This window comes from Macaca fascicularis, chromosome 7, assembly GCF_037993035.2.
Source record: "Macaca fascicularis isolate 582-1 chromosome 7, T2T-MFA8v1.1".
Lineage (NCBI taxonomy): Eukaryota > Metazoa > Chordata > Mammalia > Primates > Cercopithecidae > Macaca > Macaca fascicularis.
The window spans coordinates 75,535,558-75,550,443 of NC_088381.1; the positions used below are offsets into that span (position 1 = coordinate 75,535,558).

Below are 14,886 nucleotides of genomic sequence, written 5' to 3' on the forward strand. Positions count from 1 at the left end.
ATTACAAGATACCTAGAGGAAAACCAAAGTGGTTTTTAGGAAGTACAAATGTAGGCAGTGTACCTTTGTTTCCCTCAAAGTTGTCACATGTTGCCTGAACTGGTTCAGCTCCTCTAAGCTGGGCACTGAGGCACTGTCAATATCGTAGCGGGGCATACAAAGAATTTCACACAGTTCTTGATCTTGCTCTTGAAGTAGCTTCAGTTCCTGTTTTCTCTCCTTTTTCTGTTTTCGCATCAATTCCACCTGGGTGCGCAAATCTTTTTCTAGTTGCAAGATGGTTGTCTCTCCTTCTTCCTGAATAAGACAATGTACCACTGTTACAAGATTCCAAGTGAATTCCTTCAAAGGAAGAGAAGGATAACATAAGAAGGCTTGGATGACAGACTTTAAGTTAAACTTACAAGTAAGTCAACTCATGGTCAACAGAATATGGCATAAAGAGGGTTTCCAAAGGAAGGTCCCAGTGAGGAAAGGTGAATAGGGTACTTTTTCCTCCAATTTTAAAACTTGTGGTAGAATACATGTAACATAGGCCGGGCGTGGTGGCTCAAGCCTGTAATCCCAGCACTTTGGGAGGCCGAGACGGGCGGATCACCAGGTCAGGAGATTGAGACCATCCTGGCTAACACGGTGAAACCCCATCTCTAATAAAAAAAATACAAAAAACTAGCCAGGCGAGGTGGCAGGTGCCTGTAGTCCCAGCTACTTGGGAGGCTGAGGCAGGAGAATGGCGTGAACCAGGGAGGCAGAGCTTGCAGTGAGCCCAGATCGCGCCACTGCACTCCAGCCTGGGCGATAGAGCGAGACTCCGTCTCAAAAAAAAAAAAATACATATAACATAAAATTTATCATCTTAACCATTAAGTGTACAGTTCAGTGGTATTAAGTACAGTCATACTGCTGTGCAATCATGACCATCACCTCCAAAACTCATTTCCTCTTGCAAAAGTGAAACTTCATACTCAAACAGTAAGTCCCCATTTTTTTCCTTTCTCCAAGCCTGGCAACCACCATTCTACCTTTTCTCTCTATGATTAGACTACTCCAGGCACTAGGCACTTTTATAAAAAGTGTAAGTTGGCAGCCAGGCACGGTGGCTGACACCTATAATCCCAGCACTTTGGGAGGCACGGTGGCTCACACCTATAATCCCAGCACTTTGGGATTACGAGGTCAGCAGCTGGAGACCAGCCTGGCCAACATGGTGAAACCCTCTCTTTACTAAAAATAGAAAAATTAGCCAGGCATGGTGACGGGCACCTGTAATCCCAGCTACTTGGGAGGCTAAGGCAGGAGAATTGCTTGAACCCGGGAGGCGGAGGTTGCAGTGAGCCGAGACTGCACCGTTGCACTCCAGCCTGGGCAACACAGCGAGACTCTATCTCTAAATAAATAAATAAATAAATGCGTAAATTGGCTGGAAAGCTTCCTTTGGGTTAGCTGTAGGGTGGCATGCCTAGCCCATATCTAAATACTCACCCTGCTAATCCTATGAACATCGTCTCACCTTACCAACAAAAACCCTTCTGGTAGTCTCTGCTCTGCTCCTAATTGGTTAACAAGAAAAAAAAAGTGGCATTTTTTATAGGACATAAAAATTTTTCCTATATGTCCTATAAATTTACACAATTTCATTTAACATTGTGAACTAGGAATATCAGGCAACTTAAGGGAGATGTATCATCGTACACCTCACTTCTCGCCCAATTTCACATTGAATGTGAAAAAAGAAACTATGTCCAAAATCAATTATATTTATGAAATTTATGTTGACTCCAGGAAGCTCCACTTCATGTTCTCTTCTGCCTGATTGCTCTTGGCTACCAGGTATGAATTATCCTTTGCCCTTTAAAGGCGGTCTCCCTCCTAAGCTAACTCCAAATAGATACCCAGGCAGGTCTTCCTGTAACAGGAAGAGGGACCTGAGAACCTTATGGATGTACTCATTATCTTTCCAAGCTCCACATCTGTCTGAATTTTTATGATCCTGGCACTGTTTTTACTGGTTCTAAGCAGAGATTTTTCAGGACCCCATCTGTTATTCATTTCATCCTTTCTGGTGTCCTCACTCAAGTCCCTGACTTGCAGTGGAGCATAATATAGCCACTTCTCAGCTCCATACCCAGATGGATGTCATGGCATGCTCTGAACTGGACTATGCACTCCCAATATTCCAGCTTTTGAGACATTTCTTCTGAAGTAGCTATTTTGGCTGGTTCAGTGGTATGCAGCTTCTGGGTATGATAAAACCCACAAAGATTTGTTTTTTCGTAGTATTCCTTTTTATCATTACTTTGTTCCTGTTTTCATTTTCTTTCAGAGAAAGAACAGTGCAGCACCATCTATGCCTACCTTTTTCTCAGAGTTTATTAAAAAAAATTAATATTCCCTACAAAGCAAAACTATGGTAAACAGCAGCTTCTTTTTGATCATCTATTAGTTGTTTCACCTCTTACCAGGGCAACTCTCTACAGAGGTGAGAATTACTCTGCTGGGCCTAATTACGCCCAGCATGTTTTCCCCACTTCTCATGTCTAGCTCCATCCCTATGAGGAAGCCTTCCATCTGCAGGCCCAAGTCAACGCTACTTCCTAAATCTCAGGCCTCAGACAGATCCCCAGAGACCCTGTGGGCTGCCACGGACCTGAAATGGCTCAACACGTAACTCGCTGCACAGCGTGCTCAGCTCTTTTTGACAGACGGATATGCTTTTGATGAGTCTTTCCTTCAGGCTTTCCTCTTCAGCAATCATCATATCCAGGAGTTCCTACAAGAGGGAAGACAGTCCGTAAGTTTGGGGCAATGGAGAAAAAAGCCTCCCAACACCAATACCAAACTCCTCAAATTTCTTTTCTTTTTTTTTTTGAGACGGAGTCTCACTCTGTTGCCCAGGCTGAAGTGCAATGGCACGTTCTCGGCTCACTGCAACCTCCACCTCCTAGGTTCAATAGATTCTCCTGTCTCAGCCTGCCGAGTAGCTGGGATTACAGGTGCTCACCACCATGCCTGGCTAATTTTTGCATTTTTAGTAGACATGGAGTTTCACCATGTTGATCAGGCTGGTCTTGAACTCCTGACCTCAAGCAATCCACATGCCTCGGCCTCCCAAAGTGCTGGGATTAGAGGCGTGAGGCACCGCGCCCAGCCTCCTCAAATTTCAAGAAGGGACTTCAAAACCAAACCAAACCAAACAGGAAGAGCCTGTGCCATCCCAATGCCGATGATCACATGTCCCTTCTGCATGCTATCTCGGGTGAGACACCAACATCCTTACCCAGGTCCAATGCAGAGACCAGTACTATTCAACCCACCTTGATATGCTTCTTTACCACCTCAGTTCTTTGTAACCGCTGGTCCTCTGGAATCCCAATTAGCTCCCATATTTCTCGAAGGTGATTTAGGGCTTTCTGCAGACATACTATGGACTCCTCCGCCAGCACCTCACTGAAAACCAAAACCTAAGACCTGTTAGTTACATCAATCACAGCCTCCGGACTAAAAGCACTATTTTCAAGAACTAAAAAGACTGGCTTCTCCGTGGCCTCGAGAAAAAAACAAATTAAAAATAGGCATTCAGCTTAATTCACCTTTAACCACTCCCCATCCCTTTTCCTACCAAATACCACTAGCAATGCAAGATTTCATATCATATTACATCATGGAAGCTCAACCTTCTGGACTTTCAACAATGATCTACCTATGGAAGTATAATACAGAATTATAAATACTTTTACTAAAGAAAAACCAGACAAAAATGTTGGTAAAATAAACTAACACAAGAACTTGCTGGCAAGAAACTCCTACAAAAATATCTGGCAATTTATTACTATTTTTGGGGGTTTTTTTGTATTTTTTTTTTTTGACACAGCGTCTTGCTCTGTCGCCTAGGCTGGAGTGCAGTGGTGCGATTTTGGCTCACTGCAACTTCCACCTTTTGCATTCAAATGATTCTCCTGACTTAGCCCCCGAATAGGTGGGACTACAGGCACGCGCTACCACGCCCAACTAATTTTTGTATTTTTAGTAGAGATGGGGTTTTGCCATGTTGGCCAGGCGGGTCTCGAATTCCCAGCCTCAAGTGATCCTCCCTCCTTAGCCTCCCAAAGTGCTAGGATTACATATGTGAGCCACCGTGCCTGGCCTTTTTATTTTATTTATTTTTTCGTTCTTCTTTTTTTTTTTTTTTGAGACAGAGTGTCACTCTGTTGTCTTGGCTAGAGTGCAGTGGCATGATCTCAGCTCACTGCAACCTCTACCTGGCAGGTTCAAGTGATTCTCCTGCTTCAGCCTACCAAGTAGCTCAGATCACAGGCATGCGCCACCAAAAATTAGCACGCCCAGCTAATTTTTGTATTTTTACAAAAACACAAAAACCTACTCGCCTTGGCCTCCCAAAGTGCTGGGATTACAGGCAAGAGCCACTGCGCCCAGCCTAGTATTCTTAAATTACAACTAGCAGCTCAAAGAATGGCTAAAGTTAAAAAGCCGTTGAGATGGGGTTTTACCATGTTGGCCATGCTGGTCTCGAACTCCTGACCCCAAGTGATCCACCTGCCTCGGCCTCCCAAAGTGCTGGGATTACAGGCATGAGCCACCTCGCCCAGCCTATTCTTCTTAAATTACAACTAGCAGCTCAAAGAATGGCTAAAGTTAAAAAGCCGTTGAGATGGGGTTTTACCATGTTGGCCATGCTGGTCTCGAACTCCTGACCCCAAGTGATCCACCTGCCTCGGCCTCCCAAAGTGCTGGGATTACAGGCATGAGCCACCTCGCCCAGCCTATTCTTCTTAAATTACAACTAGCAGCTCAAAGAATGGCTAAAGTTAAAAAGACAACATTAAGTGTTGGTGAGTATATAGAAAAGTGAGAACTTTCATATGCTGATGGCATAGTGTAAATTGGTACAACTATTTTAAAAACTGTTGGCAGTCTATCTACTAAAGCTGAACTCAGCAGTTCTACCTCTACATACATACCTAGCAGAAATGAACACATACCTTCACCAAAGACACATATGAGAATGGTTAGAGAAGCACTACTCATAATATTATGGAAACAGAAACAGCCTAGATGTCTATCAACAGAACGAATAGTACATTCCTACCGTGCAATAATACAGCAATGAAAATGAACAAACTTGCTGGGTGCAGTGGCTCACACCTATAATTCCAGCACTCTGGGAGGCCAAGGGGAACGGATCACTTGAGGTTAGGAGTTTGAGACCAGCCTGGCCAACATGGGGAAACCCCGTCTCTACTAAAAACACAAAAAATTAGCTGGGTGTGGTGGTGCGCCTGTAATCCCAGCTACTGGGGAGGCTGAAGCAGGAGAATCACTTGAACCCGGGAAGTGGGGTTTGCAGTGAGCCGAGGTTGCAGTGAGCAAAGACCGTACCGCTGAACTCCAGCTTGGGCAACAGAGTGAAACTGTCTCAAAAAAGGAAATGAACACACTACACATGACATGGAAAGCCATTATTATTTTTCTATTTTATTTATTTATTTTTAAATTTTACCTTTTTGGGGTGATGAAATAGTTCTAGATCTTGATGGTGATTATATAACAGTATACAATTGAAACTACCTGTAAAGTGAGTCCGTTTTACTGTGTATGAATTATACCTCAAATCTTTTCATTTTTTTAATGAAGTCAAACAACTTAAAAAAAAGTTGTAAGGGGAAGAGGAAGAAAAAAAAAACACTTTAGGTTGAGCAAAAGCCACCAGATACACAAGTGTGTATCACTATGTGATTCCATTGACATAAAGTTCAAAAACAGGCAAAACTGGTCAGGCGTGGTAGTTCACGCCTATATTCCTAGCACCTTGCAAGGCCGAGGCAGGAGGATTGGTTGAGCCCAGGAGTTTGAGATCATCCTGGGCAACAGTGAGACTCTGTGTCTATCAAAAAAAAAAAAAAAATTAGCTGGGCGCAGTGGCGTATGCCTATAGTCCCAGCTACTCAGGAGGCTGAGGTGGGAGGATTGCTTGAGCATGGGAGGATGAGGCTGCAGTGAGCTGTGATCACTGTACTCCAGCCCGAGCAACAAAGCAACATCCTATCTCAAAAATGGAAACAAACAAAAAATCAGGCCAAACTAATCTATGCTTTCAGAAGTCAGGATAGTGGCTCTTTTGGCTCAGAGGAGGCAGTGACTGGTAGAGGGCTTCTGGGTTGCTGCTTACACAGGTGCATCAACTGTGAAAAATTCACTGAGTTTACACTTGATTTCTGTATGTTTCTGAATGTATGTTATTCTTCAGTTACCAAAAGCTTATTTTAACAAAAAATTATTTATCTAAAATACAAATTTAACTGGCTTCTGTATCTTTTAAGAAAAGTTTACTTTAAAAATTAGAACCATTAGTCTGATTTACAGAACATTTAAAGAATAGAAATTTTTCTCCCTTTTCTTAGATATAACAGGACAACTAAGACTGCCCTGGCACCAGAGAAACTGCAATCTAGATGTTCTCTGCTTCCAGTCAGCTGAGAAGCCTGCAGCAAATCACTTAAACACTTAGCTGTTTGTGTGCCGTCCACACCCAATTGGAGCTAGAGACTTTCATTAGCCCCTTTCTGTCTCAGAGCTTTCGATGGTTCTACAAGTCACCAGCCTAGATCTCTAACAATGTGTCTCTCCAAAGCTGTTAATACATTCACATCCAAAATATCTCCAGCCACGAAATCCCAGTTTAGAGGTTGCCTGTTCTTGTTGAAGAAACATTTCTACACAAGTACCTGTTGCCTATACCAGATGGCCATACCAAGACCCAAATACTGACAAATGTTTAAAAGAATTTACTGTACTCCCTTCACTTTAGAAATGTTAACGGTTCAAGTCCAACAGAAAAAGAAAAAAAGAAATGTTAACAGTAAGGCATTTATTTAACATAATCTCAACTAAAGTCCAACTAAAGAGCTTCCCCCGGCAAACACTCCTTTTGCACTTCATTTTGAAGACACAAGAATGCACAAGTAAAAATCCTAATACTAGCATTTTGTTAAAAATAACTTTTAAGATCCAATCTGTGGCCAATATTCGATCTGGATGCAAAACCCTGGCTTCCAGACAGGCCAGCCGGGGGCACTGTTCTGAAGGTCATTACTTAAGTATACCAGTCTCCTCAATCTGACAGACCTACCCCTGCCCAGCCAATCTCCACAGAACAGCTAGTTGTTCATAACAACAAATCCCATCAGCTCCCTGCTTAACTACTCCCCTTCAAAGGTCCCATTGCCCTCAGTAAATAGTTCAACCACCTTCCGTGGAAAGGCCTTCTAAACCTCTCTCCGAGTTTGCTAATCTCTGCCACTTGTCACTCCCCAAGTTTCCAGCCAACTGAACTTCCTGGGCATTCCCTGAACAGTGCCCCTCAATAAACCACATGCAGCCCTCATTTTCTGATGCCACCGTGCTTTGTACGTTCAGTTCCTTCTATCTGCCACCACCTCCTCTGGAGACCTGTGGACTTGTCACTCACTTGCCATTTTCCCCCCAGGCCCCTAGTAGACCATAAACTCAAGGGCAAGGACCACCACGTCTTATTCATCTTCATTTTACCACACCCTAACGCATAGTAGTTGTTCAATAGATGTAAAATGAATGGCCCTGAATTCCTGCCAAAGGGTCCTATGCTCCTAACCTACCTAACCTAATAGAGGTATTATGTATTCTAGGATCCTGATGAAGGTTTACAAGCAGGGCTGCCTATCTCTGTAACATATCTACAAGGTAAAGTGATCATTTTCCTGAATAAAAAAATCTAGCACAATAGGCAGAGAATCTGAATAGACATTTCTCCAAAGAAGATATACAAATGGCCAATAAGCACATAAAAAGATGCTCAATGTTAGTCATTAGGGAAATGCAAATCAAAACCACTTCACAGCCAACAGGATGGCTATAATAAAAAAAAATATATATAGCAACAAGTATTGGTGAGAATCTAGAGAAACTAGAACCCTCAAACACTGCTCGTGGGAATGCAAGACAGTGCAGCCTCTTTGGAAAACAGTCTGGTAGTTCCTCAGTTGTTTTTTTGTTTTTTGAGACAGGGCCTCACTGTCACCTGGGCTGGAGTGCAGTGGTGTGATCATAGCTCACTGCAGCTTCAAGGTCCCTGGCTCAAGCAATTCTCCCGCCGTAGTCTCCCAAGTAGCTGGGACCACAGACGTGCTATCATGGTTGGTTAATTTTCGTTTTTTTTTTTTTTTTTTTTAAAGATTTGCCATGTTGCTCAGGCTGGTCTTGAACTTCTGGGCCCAAGCAATCCTCCCACATTAGCCTCCCAAAGTGTTGGGATTACAGACATGAGCCATTGCACCCAGCCCCTCAGTTTAATGGAGTTCATACAACCCAGCAATTTTATTACTGGGTATTTACCAAAAATAAATGAAAACACATTTATACGAAAACTACACAAATGTTTATAGCAGCATTACTTACAATAGCCAAAAAGTCAAAACAAAACAAAACAAAAGGCCATCAATTTATGAATGGGTAAATAAAATGTAGTATATAGCCATACAATGGAATATTATTTGGCAATAAACCTTGAAAATATTATGCCAAGTCAAAGAAGCAAGTCACAAAAGACCACAACAGCTATGGTTCCGTTTATATGATATATCCAGAATAGGTAAAAAGTAGATTTGAGGTTTGTATGTTTTTTTTGAGACATCTTTCACCTAGGCTGGAGTGCAGTAACATGATCATGGCTCACTGCAGCCTCAACCTTCTAGGCTCAGGTGATTCTCCCACCTCAGCTTCCAGAGTAGCTGGGACTGCAGATGTGAGCCACCACACCCAGCTAACTTAAACAAAAAAAAATTTCTTTTAGGCCAGGCACGGTGGCTTACGCCTGTAATTCCAGCACTTTGGGAGGCCAAGACCGGTGGATCACGAAGTCAGGAGTTTGACACCAGCCTGGCCAATATGGTGAAACCCCATCTCTACTAAAAATACAAAAATTAGCTGGGTGTGGTGGTGGGCACCTGTAATCCTAGCTACTCGGGAGGCTGAGGCAGGAGAATCGCTTGAATCCAGGGGGAAGAGGTTGCAGTGAGCCGAGATCGCGTCACTGTACTCCAGCCTGGGTGACAGAGTGAGACTCCATCTCAAAAAAAAAAAAAAAAAAAATTTTTTTTTTTGTAGAGGCAGTCTCCCCCAAGCTGTTCTTGAACTCCTGGGCTCAATTAGTCCTCCCACCTTGGGCTCCCAAAGTGCTGCAATTATAGGTGTGCACCACCTTGCCTAGCCAAAAAGTAGATTTGTAGTTGGGGGTGGGGAGAATTTGGACCATGGAGTGAAAGGGGATTGACCGCTAATGGGATTTTAAAGGGGTGATAAAAATGTTCTAAAATTGATTGCAGTGATGATTACACAACTCTGAATATTCTGAAAATCACTGAATTATACACTTTAAGTACATTGTATGGTATGTGGATTATATCTCAAAGCTGTTATTAAAAACATCTCGGCACATAATCTGAAATTTTTTTGATTTGTGACTTAATTGAAAAACTTACAGATTTTTACTATGGCTGGGCGTGGTGGCTCACGTTGTGTAATCCCAGCACTTTGGGAGGCCAAGGCAGGCTGATCACCTGAGATCAGGAGCTAGAGATCAGCCTGGCCAACATGTGAAACCCCATCTCTACTAAAAACATAAAAATTAGCCGGGTGTTGTGGTGGGTGCCTGTAATCTCAGATACTCAGGAGGCTGAGGCAGGAGAATCACTTGAACCCGGTGAACCCAGGAGGCAGAGGTTGCAGTAAGCTGAGATCGTGCCATTGCACTCCAGCCTGGGCGACAGAGCAAGACTGTCTTAAAAAAAAAAAGAAAGAAAGAAAGAAAGAAAACTTTACTAATATATAACACATTTTATTTGGCCTGTTGGAAATGGGTGTTTGGTAATTCCAAACACCCATTATTATTATTCTAGTTAGAGACAGTTCCTGTAAGAGGATCATTTTCAAAGAATTAAAAACTAACATTTCTCACTCTTCCTAACATTCAAATTGTACTGAACTTAATTTTTTTTTTTTTTTTTGAGACGGAGTCTTGCTCTGTAGCCCGGGCTGGAGTGCAGTGGCCGGATCTCAGCTCACTGCAAGCTCCGCCTCCCGGGTTTAGGCCATTCTCCTGCCTCAGCCTCCGGAGTAGCTGGGACTACAGGCGCCCGCCACCTCGCCCGGCTAGTTTTTTTGTATTTTTAGTAGAGACGGGGTTTCACGGTGTTAGCCAGGATGGTCTCGATCTCCTGACCTCGTGATCCGCCCGTCTCGGCCTCCCAAAGTGCTGGGATTACAGGCTTGAGCCACCGCGCCCGGCCAATTTTTTTTTTTTAAAACTTAAATCTTGTATCATCCTTGACACTTCTTTCTTATATTCCCGCCATTAGCATTATCTACACAAGACAGGCAGAATCTCATTCCTCCTGACCTCTGCTGCTACCACTACCACCCCCACCCTCGTCCAGGTCACTGCCACTAACTTTTTGCTGTATGGCAATGGCTTCTTAACTGGTCTCCCTGCTTCAATGCTGGCCTCCTTAAGTCTATTGTCAACACAGGAGCCCCAAGTCCTAATCTTCTACTCAGAACCCTCCAATGACTTGCCATCTCACTCCAAGGAAAAGCCTCTGGCTTTGCAAAGCCCTATGAAGGCCCATTCCATCTGAAAGCCATTTCTTTTGACCTCAGTGCTCATTCTATTCCTGTCACAGAGACCTCCTTGCTCTTTCTGGAACATACCAGGCACTATCCCCGCTTAGGGCACTTGGATATGCTGATTACCTAGATCTCTTTTCCCCCATGCTGCATGGCTTCACCCTTTTCCTCCTTAGGTCTTTGCTCAGAGATCACCTTCTCAGGGAGGCCTTTCCTGACCCATCTCTTTAAAACCACAACCCCACTTCCTACACCTTCAGTACTTCTTATCCCCTTTCTCTGCTTGATTTCTCTACATAGCACTTATCACCATTTAAGATTAACTTATTTATTACACTCCTGTTTTGCTATTAGAATACAAACTCTGTGAGGACAGGGATGTCACTTTTGCTCACTGCTATATCCCCACCACTTGGAATGGTTCCTTGTATATAACATTCAAGAATTATTTTTCTTTTCTTTTTTAGTATAGATTATTATTATTTTTTAGAGACAGGGTCTTGCTATGTTGCCCCAGGCTGGTCTTGAACTCCTGGGCCCAAGTCATCCTCCCACCTTGGCCTCCTAAAGTGCTGGGATTACAGGTGTGAGCCACTGTGCCAGGCCCAAGAAGTCTTTTTGAATGAATAATGTGACATTTCAAAAAAGTTGTATGTTCTTAAGATGCTTCAGAGCAATCATTATGAACAATTGTCATGATACACTGAAATACTACCTGGCTAAATTGTTTCAGGTAATCCCCTAAAAGGAGCAAGTCTGAGATTTTTTTTAGACTCACTGAAAAACTCAGAGTGCATACAAAGACTACCACTCAAGGACACAAAGGTTGTAGAATGAGTCAGTTTTTTCAGTCTTGAACATAAATCACTGGACTGGAAGAAATCTCAAAGTGGTCCTCTAAATTATTTCCTACCTTCAGGCAGCCTTCACTGATCCACTGCCCTATTTTTTCTTAGCACTCCAGAGAAGGAGCTTTGTTGATCTCCTGTGCAACCTGTTTCGGGGACCGATAACCATAATTAATTCTGGCCAGAGTTTTGTTTGAGCCTCAGAGGTCAAAGCTGCAGTGAGGAATCTCGCCACTGCACTCCAGCCTGGGTGACAGAGTGAGACCCTGTCTCAAAAAAAAAAAAAAAAAGTCAAATTATATCCATTAGCCTGGAACCAACACTAAAGGGTAATTTTTTCTCCTGCTTCATTCAATCCCTTGATAGAGGAGATGCCTAAATAATTCATAAACTGTTAATGGACTTTTTTTTTTGAGACAGTCTCACTCTGCCACCCAGGCTGGAATGCAGTGTCGAGATGTCGGCTCATGCAACCTCTGCCTCCCAGGCTCAAGCGATTCTCCTGCCTCAGCCTCCTGAGAAGCTGGGGCTACAGGCGCACCACCACGCCCGGCTAATTTTTGTATTTTCAGTTAAGACGGGGTTTCACCATGTTGGCACTCAATTCTCATTATTCTGAGGGCAAGCATTTGAAAAAGACAGATCAGAATCAGTGATCATGAAATGAAGAATCTTACAAAGCCTTAGAACAATCAGTTTCACCAAAAACTACAAATTAACGCTGTATCATCACAATAATTCATCTACAACTTTCAGAAATTAAAGTTAATATTTGGAAGGCACAAGGCTGGTAAGTGTCAGTGTCACTGGTCCGGATTTCAAGTCGGTCAGTCCCTCCCCAACACTGCCTAGGAAGTTATTAAAACGACCGGAAAAGAATTCCATAATCCGTTTCTTAACTTGCAAAGAAACAAAGCTATCTTTCCAATTCAAACAAAACGTTAACACCGCTGGCCAGATATAAAGAAAAACAACGGGCCGGGCGCGGTGGCTCACGCCTGTAATCCCAACACTTTGGGAGGCCGAGGTGGCAGGATCACCTGAAGCCAGGAGTTCGAGACCAGCCTGGCCAACATAGGGAGACCGCGTTTCCACAAAAACAAAGAATAAAACAAAACAATGATAAATAAACTTAACAGCTTTAAAGAGAAGCCAGGACCACAGAAGGTTTACGAGTCATCTGCGCCAAGAAGCGGCACCTGAGACGCCGAGGGCGGGGAGGGTGGGGTCCGAGCGCCAGCGCTGACCGCCAGGGTGGAGGCCGACCCGGGCCCCCGGCCTCGCTTGCCCTGCCGCGTCCGGGCACCGGCGCTCGGCTCCCACCCGGGCGTCTGAGCCTGCGGACACCCGCGGCCGCCGGGGGACAGCGCGTCAGGTCTCACCTCCGTCGCGGCCCTCGCACTGGCTCGCCGCCTCCAGACCCTGCCTCTTCGCGCCCCCGGCCTCACTCAGCGCCGACTGCTGTGACGCCCTAGTCCCGGGACCCCGCACGGGCCCCGCACCCCTGAACCCCTGAACCCGAGACGGGCGTCGCTCTCTCCCGCGTCCCCTCGATTTCCCCGCAACCCGCACCTTCTCCTCATGGCAGACGCTCCAAGCAGCCGTCAGTCCAGCTCTAGACCTACTCAACACCGCCACGAGAGCAACAACCACCCGCAAACACCGGCGATCTCACTCCGGGTAGCCGCTCCGTGAGCCGTTGAGCCCCGCAAAATTTCAAACCGCGCCGCGGGGCGAAGCCTCGCTGCGATTGGCGTCGCGTCCCGTCGCTCCACGAAAATCCCCGCCCCTCGGGTTGCAGCTCGCGGGTGCGCAGTCGGGGCGGGGACTCGTGAGCGGGGCCCGGGAAGCGCTGGAGCGGGGCGGGGGATGACGTCACTGTCTGTGAGTGGGCGGGCGTGGCCTGCACCTCCCACTTCCCTCGATTGGCTGCAGCCTCAAGGGACTCCCCTCCCGAGTCGGCTACGTCATCGGAGCACCGCCCCGCCCCGCCCCGCCCGGCGCAGTTTGTCTTCGAAGTGCGCGGGCGGGGAAGGAGTTGAGAGCACCGCGGCTTTCCGGCTTCCCTGAGTCCCGGCTGCCGGGACCGGGAGCGGGGAGGAATAGGAAAGTTAGAGCCTAGTTTCCCTTGCTCATCCAAGAAGCGAACGTTGGAACCGATCTTTGGTGGGACTTCTCCCCAGATGTAGGAAGCCGTACACTAAGGGGAAGGGAAGGAACATTGAGCCCTGCTCATGGGCCTGGAACCTTTCAACGCTAGTTATCCTATTTAACCTCCACAATCCTGTTATGGCAAGTATTGTCACCATTGCAGAGGAAACTCAAAAAGATTTGAATGATTTGCCCAACTCACCTGATTGGTGAATAAATGCAGATCACCTAGGTGTGGTTTTCTTTCAAATTAGTTTCTAAATTGTTACATGAAAAATTTAAAACTCAAAATAAACATCATAGTACTTTTGTAGCCTCCTTTCCTCGATGAACATGTTACATCCCTAAATGCTTATATATCACATTTTTTTTCCCAGTGATTCATGGTGGCATAATATCCTGGTGTGTAGCTATCTCGCCCATTCTGCTATTGATATTTAGATAATTCAAAATATAAGGCTGGACTGAATATCTTCATACATAAATCTTTGCATCCTGCATTTTCGTATGGCTGATTCCTAGAGGTGTAATTACTGAATGCTCCCTTTATTAATTTGCCTTCTGCACAAAGCCTCACCGGAAAAGTACCCTCCTTTTGTTACCCTCAGCAGGGCTGAATTCTATCATACTTTTAAACATCTTTGCTCATTTTGTAGGTAAAATAATAATACTGGCATTTCCTTGTTTGGCACTTGATTATAACTGAAATTGCACATTTTTCGTGTTTACTGGCCAACTGTAACTTACGTTCATATGCCTTTTCCCTAAAGGTAAAGGATGCTTGTTTGCTTCACCTTCAGAACCATATTTTTCTTATTTTCAGAAAAACTTCATTGCTGCTTTCAATGTTCTTCTTATTTTTTTAAATTGCGATGGAGTCTTGCTCTGTCACCCAGGCTGAAGTGCAGTGGCCCAATCTCGGCTCACTGCACGTCCGCCACCCGGTTCTTGTGCCTCAGCTTCCCAAGTAGCTGGGACTACAGGCACGCACCACCATGCCTGGATAATTTTTTTGTATTTTCAGTAGAGATGGGGTTTTGCCATGTTGGCCAGGCTGGTCTTGAACTCCTGACCTCAGGTGATCCGCCGGCCTCGGCCTCCCAGTGCTGGGATTACAGGCGTGAGCCACCGCGCCTGGCTTCAATGTTCTTTTTAACCTATCAGCAGCATGCCAGATATTCACAGCACAAACTCAGTGGAGGACAGGCAC

General features: G+C 44.9%; 2 protein-coding genes across 22 annotated transcripts in view; one reads left to right on the plus strand and one right to left on the minus strand.

Annotated features, from left to right (window-relative positions):
* The window catches only part of RCCD1 (RCC1 domain containing 1), a 31,356-nt gene extending 27,544 nt beyond the window's left edge, over positions 1 to 3,812 (plus strand). For both annotated transcript variants that reach the window (XR_010588291.2, XM_073996779.1), the window contains one exon: positions 2,872 to 3,812. The gene's annotated coding sequence lies outside the window, so the exon portion shown is untranslated. The remainder of the gene's footprint in view (positions 1 to 2,871) is intronic.
* The window catches only part of PRC1 (protein regulator of cytokinesis 1), a 29,025-nt gene extending 15,775 nt beyond the window's left edge, over positions 1 to 13,250 (minus strand). For 8 of the 20 annotated variants that reach the window (XM_073996764.1, XM_005560531.5, XM_073996763.1 and 5 more), the window contains exons 1-4: positions 13,098 to 13,250; positions 3,315 to 3,447; positions 2,648 to 2,770; positions 64 to 297 (exon numbers count right to left, since the gene is read on the minus strand). In XM_073996764.1, coding sequence (XP_073852865.1) covers positions 64 to 297; positions 2,648 to 2,770; positions 3,315 to 3,447; positions 13,098 to 13,108 — 501 coding nt within the window. In that variant the 5' untranslated portion in view covers positions 13,109 to 13,250. Of the gene's footprint in view, positions 1 to 63; positions 343 to 2,647; positions 2,771 to 3,314; positions 3,462 to 13,097 lie in introns of all 20 variants that reach the window. The other 12 variants (XM_065548452.2, XM_065548450.2, XM_065548446.1 and 9 more) reach the window with 3 other exon arrangements.
* Between the last annotated feature and the right edge of the window lie 1,636 nt (positions 13,251 to 14,886).